Source organism: Phoca vitulina, unplaced genomic scaffold (genome assembly GCF_004348235.1).
Source record: "Phoca vitulina isolate PV1807 unplaced genomic scaffold, GSC_HSeal_1.0 scaffold22, whole genome shotgun sequence".
In the NCBI taxonomy this organism is placed as follows: Eukaryota; Metazoa; Chordata; class Mammalia; order Carnivora; family Phocidae; genus Phoca; species Phoca vitulina.
Window position 1 is genome coordinate 4,037,297 of NW_022589725.1, and position 21,299 is coordinate 4,058,595.

Here is a 21,299-nt window from a genome sequence, read left to right on the forward strand (position 1 = left end):
GAAGGAACACATGGCCTACCCACTTAATTCCAGGCACATGCGGTTCAACATTTTCCCCCCCACATGCTAAGAAGGGTTGATCTGCCATTTACATTTAAATCCATTTCAGTGTTCTCCAGATGCTTGTGATAGTTTTACTGTGAGCCCTGCTTTCAGTTCCACTGAAGTTTTCACCTTTTCCAGTGTTTTTACAGGCATCGCAGTAAGGTCCTGTGAGAGCCCATCAGGGGCTTCTAGCCAGATCTATTTCAAGTGGAACGTGACTCGGGTAAGGTCATGCAGCCGGCGGGTGGCAGGGCCAAGTCTAATGCGGGGCTCCTTTCTTCTAGGCAGATCTTCAGTCTTCCAGACCATCTGCCATTCTCGTCTTGTCAGAGGCTGAGCTATGATGTGATTTAGCAAGTGGTGGCTTTGTTAGAAGTTCATTTCTGTTCTGGAGAGCTGTAGCCTGAGGTGGAGTCTGTGCCGTCAGGGGCTGCCCTCGGAGGATCATGTGCATTGGGCATTTTCAGATTGGAAAAAAAAAAAAAAAATTGTTCGTGGAGCTGGAAGTTGCTGAGTGCCTGATCCAAAGATGAGAAAAGTGTTTACATGTCCTGGACAGGAACCCCCAGGCAATGGAGAGGCAGCGCTGAGGCCGCTTTGAGTTACTTGGGTCTCTTTTTTGTGCTAAGGATTCTTAGTGACTGCCCTGCTATCTCTCTGTGAAATGTTCATCAAAGGCCACTTCCTTAATGACTGGGAGAGCGCCCTACTTCCCATTGGTGGGTGCCTCTCTGTAGGTGAGATTTACCTCTCCAGGGAATTAACGTGTCAGCATTTGAGAGAGGGAGAGAGCGCACAGGCTTAATGATTTAACAGCGAGACTTGCCCGCGCAGCTCTAACTGCTGTTACCCAGGGCACTGTCACTGTTCCTGATACCTCCACACACTCTGAATCCACCGCCCCAATTGGACTGACCCAACTGTGCCTTCCACGTAATTAGAGCTTTAGCTTCTTGAGGCCCCTTTATGCTCTGTCCTTAAAAACCCTCCATTCTCGGGCGCCTGGGTGGCTCAGTCGTTAAGCGTCTGCCTTCGGCTCAGGTCATGATCCCGGGGTCCCGGGATCGAGTCCCACATCGGGCTCCCTGCTCGGTGGGAGGCCTGCTTCTCCCTCTCCCACTCCCCCTGCTTGTGTTCCTGCTCTCGCTATCTCTCTCTCTGTCAAATAAATAAAATCTTTAAAAAAAAAAAACAAAAAAAAAAAAACCCTCCATTCTCTGTTTAATGCACATTTAATGCACTGTGGTAGATGAAGCCCAGCTGGCAACCCCAAACAGATTTGCCAAGCTTAACTGTTTTGGAGGGAGCTTCTCGTACCAAGTATACTTATGATAACACTCAGACCTCAATAAATACTTTATCTTTACCAGTTTGGTGATTTATGTAACACTGGATGCTATTATTGAGTTTAATTGACTATATGGAACCCTAGTTTTTACTTTATGTCATTAAATGTTAATATACTTCTATAAAGTGAGTCCATAAACCATTATCTGCCAAGCAGTCCCAAACGCGTCTGAGGCTTTTGCACGCACGGCGTCGGGCAGCAGAGAGAGAGTGGCCTTGGGGGAAAGGAAGCACAGTCAGCACCACAAATGAAGGGAACTTAGACTGGATTCTTACTGGATTCTCAGTCTCTTCATCTTTACAGTGAGAATGAGTAATTCCGGCATCAGAGGATGGCTGTTAGGATTAAGAGAGCTTGTGCAGAAAGGCTGGCCTGTTGCCCCGCATAGAGTTGCTGCTCAGTGAGGGTCACTTTCTCTGTGTACCCTACAGATATGCTTATTGAGGGCCTGCCACATTCAAGACATGATGATAGATGAATATGCTGAGGTGGGTACCTTTCCTGCTTTATTTCTCTGTGTTTTCATTGTGAGGCCCCCCACCTTGAACATGGGCTCCGTGAAGGAGTGGTGCACAGCTGTGCATCCCTGCTCGCTCTCTGGTGCCTCGAATAAAGCCTGGCGTACAGTAGATGCTTGGTATAGGATTAATGGATGACATTCAGGCATGGGCTGAATTAATTCAGAGAGGATAATGAGGAAGAGTAAGAATTGCCAAACTGGAGGTGTTTAGTGGTTTCTTCATGCAAGAGACATGATATAGTTGAGAGGGCTTGTGCTGTGGAGTCAGATTGAAAGTCATTCTCTTCCTTACTCTGCCCTTTACCAGCTGTGTGGCCGTGGGGAAGTTACTGCTCTGAGCCTCAGGTTCCAAGTTTGCAAAATGGTATGATGAATCCCAAAGAACAACTCATCGGCATGCTCTAAGGGGAAATAGGGTAGTGCTTGTAAAGTGCCTAGAACTTCATTTTTCAGAGTTAGAGAGTGGGCACAGAAGGCTGATTTTTTTTTTTTTTTAACCAAAGTGGAAAAAAATGTAAAGCCCTGGAAAGCTTTAAATGACCTGCAGATGTCCCCTCTCAGACATTCTTGATGTCTCAGAAGTGAATATTACTGGCCATGGTCTCTCCTGATGATCTATAAGCTAGGTCACTAATGGAGCTGAGATCTGGAATGGGGTCAAAGGGAGCACCAGAGTCCCAAAGCGAGCCCCATGTGGACTAGGTGATTGCACATGACCTTAAACACTAGGACGGTGAGGGGGGAGACTCAGAAAGCTGGTCTTGCTGGGTGAGTCTTGTTGATAGAGCCTCACAACATGTGGCTGCATTTTTTCCCCCCCATCTGAAAAAATTATATGTTAAAAATAAGTTACTTTGCAGAAGAGGTTTTTCGAAGGCCAGGTATTCCCGTAGTGGTGGCAATGTTAGTGCTCACTTGGGTGGCATCACCCAGGGGCTAAGAATGTGGTGTTTGGGATAGGAGTGCCTTGGTTCAAATCCCAGTCCTGCCATTTCCTAGCTTGGAGATTTGGGGCAAGTTATCTAACTGGTTCTCAGTTTCATCATGCATAAAATGTGGGTAGTGATAGTATGTGTCTCATGGGGCCCTTAAGAGATTCAATGAAATATCTATGAAAATCCCTTTAGCACAGTGCACAGCCCATGGTAAGCACTCAGTAAATGCTAGCCACTTCGCAGATGGAGAAATGGAGGCTCAGAGATTTTCTCTGACCCACTGGTGGTCACAAAGAAAGTGCCAGAACCAAGCCCCACGTCGTCTTCTGATGATGAGTCATACAATCCTGAGACTTCACCATATTTGGCTCCATTTATTCATTCACTTGGTGTTCACCGAGTTTTCCTCAAACTCTCGAACATCAAAGTGCTTGGCTCTTTGAACAGTCCTGAAGATACAGTGGCAAATAAAACGGACACACGCTTCCTGCCCTGGTGGACTTAGGTCCACCTTAGGAAAACAGAAAATAAATAAGCGAATGAGTAAACACTTTCTAAGTTATTAAGGGGTGAGCCATAACCGCACTGCACATCAAAAAGGTGGTATTGTTATAATGAGCTGGAGACGGGAGCGGGCTACTTCCTTCCAAATGTTCGCAGAGGTGGCGTTTCGATGCAAGAGCCTATCAGGCAGGGAAAGAGGAAGTGCAAAGACCTCGAGGCCCCCGAGAGCTTGGCATGGGTTTCAGGGCTGTCGGAAGATGGCACAGTGCCTGCCAGAGAGCCCTGTAAGCCCATCCTTCTGTGTAAAGGAAACCTTGACTTACCTTCTCCTGACAGATAAAAAAGTTTGCCAGACATGGGTTATGACCTGCGGCCATCTCTTTCTCTTCCTCCTCCTGCAGAAATCAACATGAAAAAGACATCTCCGTTGTGTGAGAAAAGATGAAAGATGCTATTCTGGCTTCTGAGTAGGCAGAGTCTGGCCCCGGGCCAGGAGAGCGGGGTTCCATCCCAGCTCTGCACCCCTCTCTGCAGCTTTGTGCTTTTCATGGTTATCCCACCTGTAAAATTGGGAGCTGGGCCAGATGATCTGTGCCCCCCTTAAATGGGGGAGAGCAGTGGAAATCCCTGTATCTGGCCACAGGTTGTTTTGGGTGGTGGGGTGGCGGAGGGGAGAGATGTGCTGAGTTGGGTGGGGCCGCTTTTCAGGCTGGTGGACTCTCCAGATTGAGCCATCTTCACTTTTAATTGAAGGTGACCAAGCTTTTCCCCCCTGCTCCCTGATCCTCTCCTTGGCAGGTTGAAGCTGAGCGCTGACCCCACACATGGGCTTCTCCTTCGCTCTTTCCTCCTGGACACAGTCCGTTGCAGCATCCCTGGGACGTTGGTCCGGGGCAGAGATGCCGCCTCTCCCGCAGGCTCTCTCTCGGGTCTGCTTGGAAACTGGTGCCAGGCAGGGCTGGGGCGTGTGAGAATATGGCTACCATGTTCTCTTCTGGCATGACACACATGGACCAGACTGAGGGACATGGCAGACCACACAGAGAAGCTGCTCTGAACGGAGGCTTGTCTGTCCTGGGGACGCCTGACAGTCTGTATCTCAGGAAATGGAGCTGGGTAAACATGGTAGAGGACGTAGTCATCATTTCACAGGGTATCAGGAACTCAAGTGCCGTTTGAGAGAGTTTAACTTACCGCCTTCTATTACGTGGGAAGACTCTCTGGCCTGAGAGGTCAGGTGATTTGCCCAGGGTCACACAGCAGTAAGTGGAGAATGAAGCTCGGACTTAGAGTACGGATCAATTGCGTATCACAGTAGGTATTGCTGATCCATGCAGGAAATGGTGGGCCAACTCAGATAGTTTCTTTAAAGTATTGTTTATGAGATTTTGTAGCCTGAATATAATATATAACATAGCTGTCTGCCCCATGTCTAATTCATACATTGGGATTGAACATTAATTTAATAAATACTCATTTGCTATCTATGTGCCAGGCACTGTACCACGTCTTGGTTGGTAAATATTAAATTGACCCAATCCCCGTAACCACCCTAAGAGATGGGTGCTATTATCATTCTCGTTTTACAGATGGGGAAATTGAGGAACATAGAAGTTGAATAACTTGGCCAAGGTCACAAAGCTAACCACACCCCCCCCCCCCAGCCCCAAATAGCAGAGCTGGGATGTTGGTTCCAGAGTCCACAATTTTAATACCCATCTATGTATGTCTCAGTGGACAAAGATCCTCATCCACTGCCTGAAGTGTGCATGCCTGAGGGCCACCAACTCGTTGATCTCTCTAGTTTATAGGTGGACCCTGCTCAGGGCATGGAAGGGCTGCATCGCATTCTAGAACACCACTGTTTCTGTCAGCCCTGTCTTTTCCTGCTCTCCTGAGCTGCCTTGGAAGTCCAAACACATCTCTGGTCTAGAAGACCCAGCAGCAAGTTCATTATTCTCCCTTGAAGTGCCTTTGCTAACTTCCACCTTTGTTGTTTTTATTCCTGGATTTATTATAATGGGCTAGATTAACCTGAGTTGCCTCACGGAGTCTTTGGGAGAAAGAACCAAATGAACAGATCAGACACTTTCTGTGGTCCTTAGGGAATGCTCAAGCCATCAGAGAGACATCTTCTTATTTATAATAAATTCACTGTTCAAAAAGCTTTAAAACTTTTTTTTTTTTCTATTAGGAGTATTGTTTCTATCTGTTGAGTCCATGAGTGTTTGACATTGGATGACTTTATAAAACATTCTACTAATTGGATTTATTAAAGCAAATAAATCAAACACTAATTGGAACGTGCCCTGCCATTATTTTTGCTTACTGAATTAGATATAATGGTGTGAAGGCCTTCTTATCATATTTGTGCACTTATTTAAACAACCCCCTGGCACACACTTCTGCAAATTCAATTAGATATTCAAAAAAGGAATTCAATTTATGCAAGGCTGGTTTACATTCATTCCGGGGGCAAGGCTGGTCTACTCGCGATAGGCTGCTCACGATTACAAGCCCCATTTAGATATCACCCTGCCTTCAAAGCATTTGTCAGCTTGCGGGTGGGATCTTGATGGTTTGGGGGTTGGGCATTTTATTGTTAGAATATGGGTGTCCACAGAGCAGGGCTGGCTTCACGGGGGTGTGACCTGTGCAGTCTCATGGAGCCTGGTGCTTGGAAGGATTCATATTCTTGGTTTTAGACTCTGCTGTGGCCATGTTGAAATTCTTAATTTTTTAGCAGGAGGCTCTGTATTTTAGTTAGGTATTGAGCCCCACAAATTTTGTAGCTGGATGGATCCCGGATGTTGCCCTGGTTTTCAAAGCTGACTAAGGAGGAGGTCTGTGGCTTCAGTCTCAGCCCTGCCCCTGTGTGGTGTCGAGAAGGTCATGTGCTCTGGCCTTGTTTTCTTCTTCCCTGAAGTGGGCATGCTGATCCTTACCCATAAAGAACATAAGCTGTGATGTAGGGGAAGTGCTTATTTAAATATGGGGAGCTCTTGTGCTTCTCTCAGCCCTTATCCCACTGGTAGGAGTGTAGCTTTGGAAGACAGTGGGAGACATGTTTCCTTTCTCTCCATTCCCCAGAGGAAGGAAAAAACATTCTCCATCTGGGAACTGGGGAAGAGGTGTTAAAAGCACATGACCTCATATAGACAACAAACACTCAAATGGTGAAACATGGTCCTTCTCTGTGACTGTGTTAAAATTAGAAATTTTTATGGCATTAAAGCAAATGTCAGCACATTTGCCTGTAGACCAATTCTAGACCTTCGCTGGTTTTTAAGCGGCCCAGCAATGAAGGATGGTTTTTACGTTCTTAACTGCTTTAGACAAAAGAAGAGTAGTATTTTGTGACATGTGAAAATCATAATGCAATTCAAAGTGCAATGTCAATAAACACTGAATTTCTCTATCGAATGCAACTCTGCTCATTCTTTTTTTGTATGTTTCTGGCTGCTTCTGAGCCCCAGTGGTGTGGCTGTGTTGTCGTGAGAGATACTGGGTGACCCACTGAGGTGAGCTGAATTCTAGGATAGCCTCCAAGACCTCCACCCCCTGGCATGCCTACCCTGGGTAATCCCCATTCCTTGGATGGGACTGTGAGTACGATGGACTTCACGCCCATGATTAGTTCACGTTAGTGACCAAGGTCAAGGAATTTCGCAGATGTAGCGAAGGCCCCAAATCGGTTGATTTAAGTTAATCAAAAAGGAGATGGTCTTGGATGGACCTGACCGAATTGGACAAGCCCTTAGAAAGGACTGTGCTCTGTCCAGAGCAGGAGATTTTGGGCATGAGAGACCAGGAACTGTGGGCAGCTTCTAGGGGCCGAGAGTAGCCCATGGATGGCAGCCAAGCAGAGGACACGGACCTCTGTCCTGTAAGCGGGCACTGAATTCTGCCCCATACCACCTGAGCTCCAAACAGAACTTGAGCCCCAGAAAGAAATGGCAGTTCCCTGACACCTTGACCTTAGCCTGGTGAGGCCCTGAGAGACCAGCCCAGCCTTGCCTGCTGTCCTGACCTGCAGAAACCGTGAGATAATAAATGGGGGCTGTTTTAAGCCCCTCATTTTTGTGTTAATTTGTTGCATCGCTGTAGAAAAGCAACGTAACAGCAAAGTGGAGATATTTACTACTTGGGTTTTTTGGGAAAGTTTGCCAAACTCTGAGAGTAATTAAAATCACTTCTACCGCATTGCCTTTTCCTGTGCCCCTAAGTGTTTAGTCCTGCTGCCTCTTGAGTCTGTCTTAGTAGCTACTAAGTGTGAGCTTGCCACAGATCTGGGATGGCTGCGTGAGGCCTGAGCCCCCACCCCATGCACCTTCCTGCCTGCCTGAGACCCCACCTCCATTTCTTCTCCCCAGCACACTGTCGCCTCCTGTAAGTTAAAGAGAGGCCTGTCTCCCTGACTTGACCTCCAGGACTGCAGACCGGCATCTTGAGCCGAGCCAGTGATTGGGGGCAGAAGGCTTGCAGGCTGGCTCAGTGTTCCTCTCACAGGGATCAGAGAATTGTGGTACAGCCACCCATTTCCCTCAGCCAGAACTTCCTTTCAAGGCCAAGCTTGCCTTCCAAGTTCATTGTCATGACAACCTGGTGTGATGGGTAAGAATGTAGACTGAGCTGGTCAGTCTGGGTTCAAAGCCTCCCTTTGGCACTTGTGATTTCTGTGATCCTGGGGCTAGTGTTTTTTTTTTTTTTTTTAAAGCTTTTTGTGTCTTGGTTTCCTTATCTCTACAATGGGGGATAATGATCATACCTATCTCATGGGGCGATTGAGATAATTAAATGAGCTACTGTGGGTGAGCACTTAGAATAGTGTCTGGCCTATAGTTCAGCACCTGACATGAGGTGTTCATTGTCATTACCACTCAGATTTACTTGGGATTTGTGTCTGCCCAGTAGCTTTGTGTCCACATCTCTCTGACCTTGCACCATGATTACCTGGCTCCTCTGGCATTGTGCCCACTACTCCTGCTCACAGCCTGCTCACACCCTGCTCACAGTTTAACCTGGAGCAGCCGGTTTCTCTTTCTGGGTCTGCTCCTAATGCTCTCACGTTTCTCCTCTTTGGACATCTTGGCCCGCACATGTCTCACCTCACTCTTCCCCTTGTTTGATGGCCTGGATGGTTTCTCCTGGGCTCATCCTTTGACTTCCTTTCACACGCTGGGTTCAGTCTTTCCCTCTGTACTGGGCATTTGCAGGACCAGAGTAAATGCTCTTAAAAGGTCCAGTCTCAGGGTGAGTTCCAGATCTCTACTGTGCTCCAAGGCCTACACTGGGTTCATCTTAACCCCCAAAGGAAGCCCAGTGGAAGATGCAGCAGAGCCCCCTGTGGGGTCTCAGCCTGCCTCCCCTGCATGAGTGCCGGTCCATTTTAAATGTATTCAGCCATTCATTGAACAATAAAGTCAAGCACAGACTATGGGCTAGATGCTGAATGAAGAGATAAATGGCATGCCTCTGCTCTCATGGAGCTTTGGGGCTTGGAGTTGGAGGGACACAGTCCTGTGGTCTCATTTCTCCCTTTCCCCAGGTCTCCAGTGCTGGATGTGCCCTCAGAGCACCCAGGGGGGAGGGTATTGAATGGGCTACGAGGGTTTTGAGTTTTAGGTCTATACTTGCCAGAGGATGGGGTGTTACGGTTTCATCCTCCTCATGGCACATCACCTTGGTTGATCATGCTCATGTTTGTCAGTCAAAGTTACGAGCTTTGCTGGAAGGTGGTACTGGCCATGTAGAGGAAGTGAAGGCAACTCTCTGCCCTTTTTAAAAATGTTTTTTCCAGTTTTGTCTCTTTACTTGCTCCACCACTGGATGTTACAGGCACAGCTTTTTTTTTTCCCCGCTGGAAGCAGCAGGATGAAACTTGGATTCTGTGAACACACACGGTGTTCTAAGAGCGGCAGGGCTGGAGCAAAGGAAAATACTCGGGCTTTGGTATCATTACAGCCTGAGACTAATGTCTTGACTTTACTACTTCATACAGGTTCGTTTACTTCCCTGTAAAATGGGTACAATCAAAATGGCATGGCCTGTGGTGATGGTTATATGCTCAGTGGCCAATAGAAGGAGATGTTAGTATTGTTACTGCTTTTTGTGAGGTATTCTTTCTCCCTGAAATTCCTAGTTGAGCACATCCCTTAGTAAGTCTGAGGACAAGTTTTCATGTGTAAAACAGAGAAAGCAATGCTTCTTTCTTAGAGGAGGGGTTGGCAAACTACAGCCCCTGGGTAAGATCTTGCCCACCACCTGTTTTTGTAAATAAAGTTTTATTGGAACACAGCCCATCCATTTGTTTATGTATTGTCTACAGCTGCTTTTACATTATGATGCCAGAGTTGAGTGGTTATGACTGAGACTGTATGGCTATAGAGTTGAAAATTATTACTGTTGGGCTCTTGACAGAAAGCGTGTTGATCCCTGTCTTAGCGGTGGTAGTTGGACTTACCTCCACTCGTGTACACACACCTATAAATACGTACTTACCCAGCTCAAGTGCGGTGCCTGGCATACGGCAGAAGCCCAGGAAATCTGTAGTTCCTCTTCTAAACTTAATTCTGTTCGAGAAAATACAGGATCATATCTGAGAAATGCAGAGGCAGACACATTTATATTTTTATTGAATTCTGTTCCTTTCTCATTTTCAAAAGAAGAGCTCATGTTTAAAAAAAATTCTGATTGGCACTATAAACTTTATTTATGCTTTAATGTATCTTAAAGTATGTATCCTGCACTATTTTTACTTCCCTTACAGATGCTGGTACATTACCAAACCCAAATGGATTTTCAGGATCCAATTTCCTTGCTACAGTTTTCCATTTCTCTGTTGACTTTTTATGCTTGACTCACATCAGAGCATCTGGGGCCTTTGCCACATTCTGACCTCAACCCATCCAGGGAAATAGCTCCTATTTCTGGGTGCTAGGAGGTAGGGCTGGGTCCTTTGCCTGCGGCTGAACTGCCCTGTCCTGTCCTCCCCCAGTTATGTAGGTCTTCTCCAAACCAGGACATGTGCTCTGGAGGCTGAGCCTGATTCCTGGGGTAGGGGTAGGCTATGTGGTTTTGGTTTCCCCCCAAAATGATTGTGGTAGGGTTGACCTCAGTTAAATGGGTCTGCCTGTTTTTTAAAACTGAATGAGGTGAGCATCCAAATGAGAGTCTTTTGGGACTCTTTCCAGTCATTAGTCTTTCCTAAGTAGCCTGCCACAACCACCTGCAGAGATGGCCAGGAGCCTTTTTGGTCAGGCATTAAGGACCTGAGGAATTGCACCAAGAGAGTAAACCTAATTTTTTAAAGATTAAGAGGAACAGCAGTGAGACTCGAGATTATCAAGGGTTTGCATATTTCGTGCCACAGGTCCAGGGGCAACTGCTCTTTGCTTTCTTCTCTTCTTGCTGCTCCCCAGGAGCCAATCCCTGGCTCGCAGCATGGCTCTGCATCTCTGTGGCTCCTGGCAGTTCCCAGTTCTCTCTGAGTCTCTGGAATCCTTAACCTTTACTACTGCAGTGTTTCCTGGTGATCCGTCATGCACACCCGAAAATGCAGGCCCAGGAATGAGGAAGAGATGTGAGCTAGAGGGGCTGTACCCAGCTGCAGTGTGGGTTGCTGTCAGGATGTATCATCTTGAGCTCATAACCACTCTTCCTCAATCTGTTGGTTGAGAGGAAGAAAATTCGGGGAGGCTTGCTTAAAAAAAAAAAAAAAATTCCTGAAGTATGTTTTTTCTCCCAAATAGCTTTTAAAACTTGTCTCTGGGTCAAGCCAGACTACTCTACATTGAATCATATGGAGTCCCAGTGAGCAGCTTTCCCCCCGATTGCATGTTTGGGTAATACTGCCGGTTTCTGTTGAGAATGACTATGAGAAATAGTCTCATGTCGTTGGCCATGCACTCCTTGTGTGGATGTTGTTTCAGACGCTGTTCGTGATGGGGAATGGGATTTCTGTTACCAGTGGCCCTGTGGAGAAGTTCTTGTGTGAGCTAAGCGCCTGGAATGGTTGTAATTTTCCTGTGCAATTTGGCTTTTATTGTATGAACACAGAGTGTTCAGTATCTGAACAGATTTTCCTTTTTCTAGTGGCCATTGGAAGCTCAGAGCCAAATACCTAACTCCCTTTTAGCAGGCAGACGTGTAGGAAACTGCTTTTTTCTTTCTCTGTTCTCAATTGTTTTTTGCCATCATGCCTAACATGCTGGATTTCCTGGTTCCGTGTTCATCAAGCCACAGTGGGATTGTGAGCGGTAGTGCTAGAGTTGATAGAGGATAGATCAGGGATCAGTTAAACACCCTCCTTTGAATGGGATCTTTGGGCTTCAACACATCCCCATGAAGGTGTTTTTTGCATCTTTGCACCTTGGGCGTATGTTGATGTGGCTGTCTTTCCCTGCACTCTGCCAACTACATGAGTGTAAGAATTCTAATTGTCAATTCTGTGCCCCTGCACAGAACACGTAAAAAACAAACAAAAAAACCAACTTTGTTAAATGTTTCTAGAATGAGCAAAGGAATGCATTCTAATGGGAGGCCCAACCACGTTGGAAGCCCTTTGTGTGATCCTCTCTCATAACCTTGTAAGTGAAAGGCTTGGTCCTTGGTTTGGGGGAGTACATTCTCTCTCTGGTCTATTAGAGCATGGGTTGTGCGATTAGGTCACCACAGAATTAATCTTGGCTCTAACACTCCCTTCTCTGTGAGTTGAGAAGGCCACTTAACCCTTCCATACATTAATTACCTTGTACTTATAGTAGGGATAATAACCTACCTCACCAGGTTGCAAGCATTAAGTGAAAGCAAGTGAGATGAAATATGCAGTCCGTGTCTAGTATATTGCCTGGCATGCAGCAGATGCTCGAGAGAGCGTGCTTCTTATATTCGTCAGGGTGCAGGAGGTTCTGCAGTGGTCATACTTAACCCTTAAGGTGTCAGCAACGTAGGACACGTTATTTTGCTCTGGGAAGGTTAATGGCTGGCTCTCTTCCAGGGAGTGTCTTAGGGATCTAGACGTCTTTTTTCCTTTGATGCCACTGCCTTCCCCTGTAGTTTGGAAGTTCCTCACAGCAGGGGCAGGTGAGGTGGACTGTTTGTAAGAGATCATTTTTACAGGCCAGTCATGCAACCTGCAAATGATGGATATCACTTTGTTACATGTTTCTAGGGTTTACTACCCGGTCTTACTACCCAGATGGAAGTGGCTTGGAGACATAGTGCTCTTTCTTTTTTCTTTCTTTCCTTTTTTTTTTTTTTTAAATAAATAAATGTGGGGAGGGGCAAAGGGAAAGGGGGAGAGAGAGACTCTTTTTTTTTTTTTTTTTAAGATTTCATTTATTTGAGAAAGAGTGTGCACGAGTAGGGGGAGGGGCAGGGAGAGAGGGATAAGCAGACTCTGAGCTGAGCAGGGAGCCCAACATGGGGCTCCATCCCAGGCGCCCAGGATCATGACCCGAGCTGATGGCATATGCCCAACAAACTGAGCCACCCAGATGCCCCATCTTTTGTATGCACAAGAGAGAAGACCCAAACAGTTTGCCATACATGTAGCATGGTCTTGGCCACTCTTTCCTTCTCTCAGCCTGGAGGCCGATCTCAGTTTAGGATGCTAAGGTCTCCAGTGGACACTGGAGGTGCTGCAGGCGCCCCTTGCTTATCAATTCCAGCACGTCAGGATCTGTTGTCCATGGCATTGATCCGATTTATTTGTCTCTGGGCCCCTGGCAGGTGATGGCAGGGAGACGTAGAGGAGGGAGGTTAGCCCTCCGAAGAAAAGCACACCTGCTGCCGTCACTGCTTTTAAATTGTAAACGTCGTGTGTCTGGGGCATTCACACTCTACTCTGGTTGGGAAGTTTGTAGAAGTGATTTGGGAGGATCACTTGGGATTTGTCAGACAGGCAGTGTGGGGAAGGAGCTTCCTAGGTGGAAGGGGCGAGGCTGAGTGCCAGGGGCTCTGTGCTCACTGTCGCTGTTACTGAAGCAGAGCTCCGTCTGTGTCAGGCGTCCCGTTAGCATTATTGGTTCATTTATGCAACAGATATTTAAGCCCTACTATGTGCCAGAGCTGTTCCCAGCCATTCTGACGCTGACTATCTGGTGGGAGCTGCTTGAGTGCCTCCCACCTTGCCTTTCAAAGGCCATCCTTCTCCACTGTACCCGGGGTGAAGTGTCTTCTCCAACCCTCTCCTCTCATCTCCTGGGCCTCCCGTCCTTGCCCGTTGACCTCTGTCCACGCACACTGGTCATCGCCCTTCTTCCCTCAGTTCCCTGAATTACCAGCAGCACACGACTGCCCTGTGTGGCCAGCTCTCCCCGAGGAGCTGGGTGTAGTGGAGGGACAGGAGAGCACAGACCAGGGCACTATTTCCGGGGCCCCAAGCTAGTAGGCTCCTCTCCCGCACCCCAGCCGCGGCCTCTGTGGCATGGTGCTGAAATGCATGCGGGTTTATTCATTGACATGTTTACCATCAGTCTGTGTTGCTGAAGAGCGCTAGCAGGCTGCTTCTGTGAACCACTGTATACCCAGGGCCTCGGACTCTCTGGGATCTGCACTACTGCTCAGTTAAACGGTTGTTGAATTGGGGCGCCTGGGCGGCTCAGTCGATGAAGTGTCTGACTCTTGATTTTGGCTCAGGTCACAATCTCGGGGTTGTGAGATTGAGCCCCGCGTTGGGTGCCACACTTGGGGTGGAGTCTGCTTGAGACCCTCTCTCTCCTCCTCTGTCCTCCCCACTCCCTGTTCGTGCTCATGCACATGTGCGCTCTCAAATATATCTTTAAAAAAAAACAACAGTTGTTGAAGAATGAGTAAATGAAATCATGTATTTTAGTTTTTACCAAGGCATCAGGCAGTTTCTGTCAGAGGAAATTTCTTACTGGCTGTCATCTTCTGTAGGTTTCTGCTTTTTATTGTTTCTTGCATTCCTCTCTCCCTCTCCTCTGCTTTTTAATCTAGGTACCTATATAAGACACCCCCAATTCCTGTTACTTTTTAGGACAAAGTTATTGAATACTCTCTACTTAAGCCCAAAGTCCTGTACTACCAAAGTAGGTCCAGCCTTCCTCAGCCCAGCCAAGACTCCAAATTGGGGTGTTAAGGGCCAACTCTTCCGGGTTCTCATTCACAGTAAGGAAGGAAAGTAGAGAAAGCCTTTGGCATCATAGGGTTTTTTAGTGGTGTTGTGACTGTCTTCCATATTATACCTGTCAACAGGACTTCCACCCCGCTAAGCAGAGGACATCCCAGGCCTGGGGTGCAGAGAGGGGCTTTTGTCCTTGGCAGCTGGTGGAGAAGGCAGTGCGATGTTAGGGGAGGCTGTAGACGCAGGCTGGGGCTAGCGAGGGATGGCTTCTGTACGCGGATCAGAACCACGTGTGCACGAGTGATGGGGAAGCAGGAGTGTGTAAGGGAGGGAGATGGTGCTGTGATGAGACCTGAGCATCACGGAAATGGGGGGCAGTGGCAGAGTTGGATTGGGTGTGAAACTGGGTCTGGGAGACGAGTCAGGAGGCTGCCGCCTCTGTGTCCCACCAGCTCGCCCTGGATGCCCTTCCTCCTGTTCTTGGTCCACGGAGATGCTGGATCCTCCAGAGCCTTGATCAGTCCTCCTTCAGGATGTCATGGCGCCTGTTTCTCCGGACAGACCGGCATTCCCTCCTTGGAGCCCTGGTTCTGTACCCCGCAGTCAGCATCACTCGGAGGGGACCTCCAACCCCCTAAGAGTATGCTTAGTAAATCCTTGTCAGAATTGAACTGATACAGCTTCCTACAAAATGGTGGGTGACTTTTTAAACACTGTGAACATTGACTTCACTATCTTCCAGGTGCACGATTGTCTGATTCTTCCACAAATTTGATTTTTATGCCATGAAACATGAGTTTTCACAAACTGCTTTTATAGGGAAGGGGATAGATGTGGAGAATTTACTCTGTGCCAGTTACTCTACGTATGTTACCCCATTTCATCCTCATGGTGTTTCTGTCCAGTGGCTCTTCCCTCCGTGTCACAGGTGAGGAGACTGAGATGTAGGTGAGGCCGCAGCTGGCCCGGATCTGCATGGCTGAGATCTGTGGCTGGTCTGGCCGGACTCTGGGGCTGGTGCTCTCTCTGCTGTCCCCAGTGTCTCTCCCTGTGGCAGGAAACAGTCACAGAGGCATGCCCTGGCATTCCTTTTTCCTGCTTAGAATGAGGCGTTGCTGTTTACTTTCTCAGGAAGGAAGATTGAAATCAATGTAACTGGCCTTATTAACTTTTTTTAAATGGTGTGTGGGGGGGTGGCGGGCTGCAGATGCCAGCGCATTTCCTGAGAGCACCAAAACAAATATAAAAATCCAATTTGCTTGCCCTTTTTTTTTTTTTTTTTAAATCTTCTCCAGAGTTTAACATTCAAAGCTGTAAATGAAGAGCTGATGAGATGGGGGTAACAAGCCAAGTCTCAGACACAAGGATGTATTTACTCCTATCTCTTTTGTCTGCAGGTGGCTGTTCCTTTGATGAGCACTACGGCAACTGTGGTTATAGCGTGGCCCTGGGGACCAATGGGTTTACGTGGGAGCAGATTAACACGTGGGAGAAACCAATGCTGGACCCAGCGGTGCCCACAGGTACGTGATCCCCTGTGTTTGAGGCTGTGATGAGGATGACTCACTCTTTGGATGGCTTGTGGGGACAAACTTTCTTAGGGATTGAGCTGTCTGAGAGGGCAGTAGAAGGTTCACTGGTAGTAATTCCCCATCCCCAGGGCTGTTCAAACCAAGGCTTGGTGAATTCTTAAGGTATGTGGTAGGAATCACATGTCACCTAGATTCAGGAACCTTGAGAATTTCTTTTAGCTTTAAGAGTCTAAGATTTAGCTGCAAGTTAGGGCATCCCTGGGTTTTGCTTGGGAACCTAATAGTAGTTGGATTTTGTGGGAGAGAAAGTCTGAAGAATGAGGTCATTCCTTTTCTTCCAGGACACAGACACACATATATCTAGGGAAACTGGCACAGTCAGACTATTACTCATAAAGTTAATGTCCTGACATCCTGAATGTGCAGCTTATCCTTAACCAGTGGGGCTAAAGGGCTAATGTAATTTCTTGGTGGACAGCTGCTTATGGCAGGCATGTGAGAGTGACATCTGATGTATTCTAGGGAAGATACGCCTAGCAGAGGAACACTCAGAATACATTTAAGGTGGGGTATGCCTGGGTGACTGGACTCTTGAAAAGGCTTACCTGGGGACATAAGCCAGGCAGTGTTGCAATTCTGGGAACATGAGGATCACCTCTTTGTATGTGTGATCCCAGGTTCAGTGGTAAAGACATCTGGTTGTTGGAGAGGGGACGTTGTGTCTGTGGTTCCTTCCTGCCCAAGGGCTCCTCTAACCCACACGTTGTCTTCTTTTTCTCGCCTACACCTTCTGGCACCCTTCCTCACTTTGACCACTAAATATGGGAGATCTCAGGCTTGTTCTATACTGTTTCCATGTGTATGAGGTTCTCCAGAGAAACAGTCAATAGGATATATATATATAGAGATACATTTAAGAGGAGATTTAGTACAGGAATTGGCTCACTGTATAGAGGCTGAGCAGTCCTGTGATCTGTCGTCTGCAAGCTGGAGAACCAGGAAAACCAGTGGTGTAATTCGGTCCGAGTCCGGGGCTGATGGTTACACCCTGATGTGAGTTTGAAATCCCAAGAACCAGGAACACTGATATTTGAGAGACGGATACCCTTAGCTCAAGTAGAGAGAATGAATTCACCCTGCCTTTCCCTTTTTGTTCTGTTTGGGCTCACAAGGGAGTGGATGATGCCTCCCATGTTGGGGAGGGCTGTCTGCCTTACTCAGTTTGCCAATTCAAATGTTAATCTATTCTGGAAATACCCTCATAGACACTCCCAGAGATAATGTTCTAGCAGCGATTTGGGCATCTCATAGCCCAGGGAAGTTGACATACAACATTAACCATCACACTCTGGATGGCCTCCACCCCTCCTGTGCCTTCTTCATTTGCCATCAGCCGTCTTGTATGAACTCTAGACCTACACCCCCCACTGCCTGGCTGCCACTTCTTCTTGTTGTCCTCTGGGGAGAGGGGTCTAACAGGATGCCACTAAGCTGGAGACAGAGAAGATGCTCAGGGATGTCCAGGTAAGGGTGTGGCCTGTGTGGCCTCAGTGACCGTGAGTTTGACTCCAAAGCAGGAGGCTACTGGATGGTTCTGTATAGTTCCAGTTAAGGGCGTAAATGGTTGTATAAGTTTTTCATGAGTGTAGATACCAGCCCCAGGTAAAATAAATTGGTGCTACGGTACAAAATTGAGCTTTGCAGACCTGGTAGGATCTTACTTGGCATGAGCAGAGTCATCAACAACTACATATGCCCCTTCATAAGGTGAGTGAGGGACAACCTGTTTGCCTGTTGCCCCATCATCCTTTTTAACACTGCTGACTTTATTCTCAGAAGTGTCTTGGTTTAGACGATAGAATCACTCATTCCATTAGGAACCCACGGAGTCCAGAGCACTCTGCTGGAACGTACCACGTGCTCCGTTTTGCCTGGCCATCTTTGTGGTTGGCCAGATACATCCAGATCTTCTAGTATTTGCATGCACACGCATATGCTCTTCCTGCTTCTCCTTAGCCCATCTGTAGGATCTTGTACGCTCTTTAAACTCAACAGCTCCCAAACGGAGCTCTTGATTTCCATCTCCCACTCCCTGTGTACTTGCTTTGCCATGTTCCTTGTCAGGAAAGACCACTCTCCATAGAACCTTCTCCTCCACCTCATTCTCTTGTTCTGCCCCTTCATATCTCAGCATAAACACCACTTCCTTAGGATATAGCGCTTCCAAGACACTTCAGCCTGGGTCATCGCATCCTACGCTTTTTCTCAAGAATGGAGGTCACAGTGCATGTTGTTTGTTCAGTGTATGTTTTACCCCCAGATGAGATATTCCATGTGCCTGGGGACCACGCTCACCTCGAGAGAGCAGCCTACTTTGTGGTTCCCCAGGAACCCCCTCTGCCCAGCCTTCTGGGTGTTAGGGGCAGCCCAAGGCCAAGCCTGTGTACCTGCCGGGAGTGTGGTGAACTGCAGGGTGGTGGCCCGCTGCTCCAGCCTCTCCCAGAGTGGTTCCCAGGACTCTCGAGATGGGAGCTGAGCCTCTACTCGGGCCTGATAGAGGGTACCAGGCTGCAGGTGGCAGAAGGTGGCCTAGTAGGTGCTGGGGCAGGCAGGGGGGCACTCTTCCCCATTGAGGTAGACAGCATGGGCCAAGTTGCTATTGCCGGGCACACTTGTTCATAGCTTTATCTTAGTGCTTAATACAGGGCATTGTACAAAATATGAACAAAATAACCTTCCGTTGGATGGATACATGGATGGATGGCCAAATAGCCTTTATCAAGTGTATTTTATTTTTTATTTAAAAATTTTGTTTGCTCTCTGTTGCTTATTCTTTTTTTGAGTTGCAGTACATACATTGTTGGCATACAATGTTAATTTTGGGTGTACTTCATAGTGATTGAACAAGTCTGTATATTATGCTATGCTCACCAGCATCTCTCTCCATACATTGACTATATTCCCTATGTTGTGCCTTTCATCCTTATGACCTAGTCATTCCTTTGTATCTCCCACTCCCCTTCACCCATTTTGCCCACACCCCACTTCCCCTTCCCTCTGGCAACCATCAGTTTATTCTCTGTACTTATGGGTCTGATTCTGCTTTTTGTCTATTCATTTGTTTTTTAGATTCTATGTGTAACTGAAATCTTAAGGTATTTGTCTTTCTCTGACTTATTTCACTATCAACTGTTTTTTAAATGAAGAATGATAAGCATGTTGAAATGCTGTTGGGCCCTCTATTGACTGATGATGAATTTTTAATCTTTCTTACAATCCTTCCATTTTACAGATCAGGAAACCAAGGTTCTAAGAAGCTGAGTGACATTGCTTTTCCCACCATGCCAATCTCTCTTCCCAAAGGAGTAACTCTTGCTTCTAATCTTAATTTTCTCAGCCCCTCATTATGGCAGAGTGTCATTTCATAAATATTGGATTGTGCTAATACAATTTTCTGAGCTTTTCTAAATAGAGGCATTTGATAATGATCACTGAAATTATTCTGTCATGATGCGCCTGTGGATTTTAGCTGCTCTGCATGCTTCTTAGGCAGAGAGGCATGAAAGTGAATTTGGATTAGGCAAAATTGTTCTTCTCATGGGCAAAAACTGAAATCTTACTTTTCCTCTTGTAAAACCAGCAGTTTCCATTCTTTGGAAGTCCAGTTTAAGTCTATTTATTCAGATGTTCCACGACCTTTGACTCATCCATTTCTGTGTGACAAACTCTGTGCTAGGCTGTGGGGTAGATCATACTATGTCATTTTGGCACTTAATCCCTCTGCTGGCTTCTCCTGGCGCATGGGTTGAAATCTGAACTCCTTGCTGCAGCCTGCATGATCTAGTGTCTTCTGCAAGCCCTTTTTTATTCTCAAAATGTCCCAGACACACTGGCTCCTTTCAGTTCCTTGGAGACTGAAAGACTGTCGCATTCTTTTCTGGCTCAGGACATTTGCACATGCTGTTTCACTTCACTGGAATGGATTTTTCCACTATTCACTTGGCTGATGTCTTCAGGCCTCAGCTCAAATGACTCCTCCTCAGGGAGATGGTCCCTTACCAGTCTGTGTAAAGAAAGAGTCCCTCCTTGTTCTTCCCATAGTATCCTGTTCTTGGCTTTCAAAGTTCTTGTCATCAATGTGTTTCCAGGCCAGCTTATTCCAATCCTATGCCATAGCTCAGTGACTCTGAGCCCTTAATCCCACTGCGTCAGTTTCATCTTCTTTAGTATAGGAACCAGTGTGAGAATTAAAGAGAATGATGCCTGAGAGAGTGTGAAGTGTCTGCACATAGTAGGACTTCATCAGTACTGGTTGCCTTGTGCTCTTGTCTGGTTCTTACAGTCTCTGGAACTGTAAGTCTAAGTTCTCCTTACAGCCTTGCCCCTTCCTTCAAGTTCACCTGACCCCAGGTACTGCTTTACCCGGGTGCACCACCCAGCAGGTGGTCTGCATGGGTCCCTGAGAGACCCAGGGAGGCTTTTCAATACCCAGGGTACTTGCTGCCCCGAGGGCTTGCACACCTCCTCTATCTCTGCTCTGTTAATTCAGTGCTGCACACAGTCACTCTCAGAGTCTTTTCCTCATCCCTTTCCATGGGAAAAGCCTGTCATTCCAGGCTTCCGACCTGGTTTTGCTCCGACCTCATCTTTGTTGGGGCTTTTCCAGAGCAATGGGGGTTACTATACCCACAGAGCCTCCCTAGAAGCCTTGATCTGGTCCTTGGCACTTCCTGCAGGTGTCTCTGGTTTCTAGCTGTGCCTTCCCCAGCCTTGGCATAGTGTCAACATGTCCACCCTGGGAGACAGCCCAAGGCCCAGTATGTGTGTGTGTGGGAGAGCTCCTTGGGGGCTGGAGGGAGATTCAAGACTGTTACGTGTCCTTTCAAAAGGGCTAAAACCAGAGGCATTGGGGCTTGGGAGGTATCCTTCAATTTCTTCTGCTTGTAGGCTGTTTAAGTGTTGGGATGAAGTAAGGTTGACTCTCAGGCTGAAAACCCAGGTGCGTTAGAAATGCTGCCTTTATATCAACTTATACCTGACCCTGAGCTTCCAGGGAGTTAGGTATACATTTTTTCATGTTAGGGGCTCCCCCTTCCGTAGGGGTTTGCAGATATCCTGGGGACTTAAACAGGCCAGGCTATTGTGGTTTCCTCTTAAAGCCCACTGTCCCATTCCCGTGGTCTCTTTGGGTCTAGTAATTCTGCTGCTGCTTTCTAGGTTTGGGAGCCCTTGTGTGGCGTCTAGCCAGCCTCGGGGCGTCAGCCGTCATCCTTTCTGGGGCCAGTGCCACAGAGCAGTATGAGACCAGCGGGACCCATCCCTCACC

General features: G+C 47.3%; 1 protein-coding gene across 1 annotated transcript in view; it reads left to right on the forward strand.

Annotated features, from left to right (window-relative positions):
• Nucleotides 1-21,299, forward strand: part of PTPRT (protein tyrosine phosphatase receptor type T) — a 1,068,951-nt gene that overhangs the window by 266,904 nt on the left and 780,748 nt on the right. Inside the window, exon 2 of the mRNA XM_032419927.1 lies at nt 15,839-15,964. Within this exon, the coding sequence (XP_032275818.1) occupies nt 15,839-15,964 (126 nt within the window). The remainder of the gene's footprint in view (nt 1-15,838; nt 15,965-21,299) is intronic.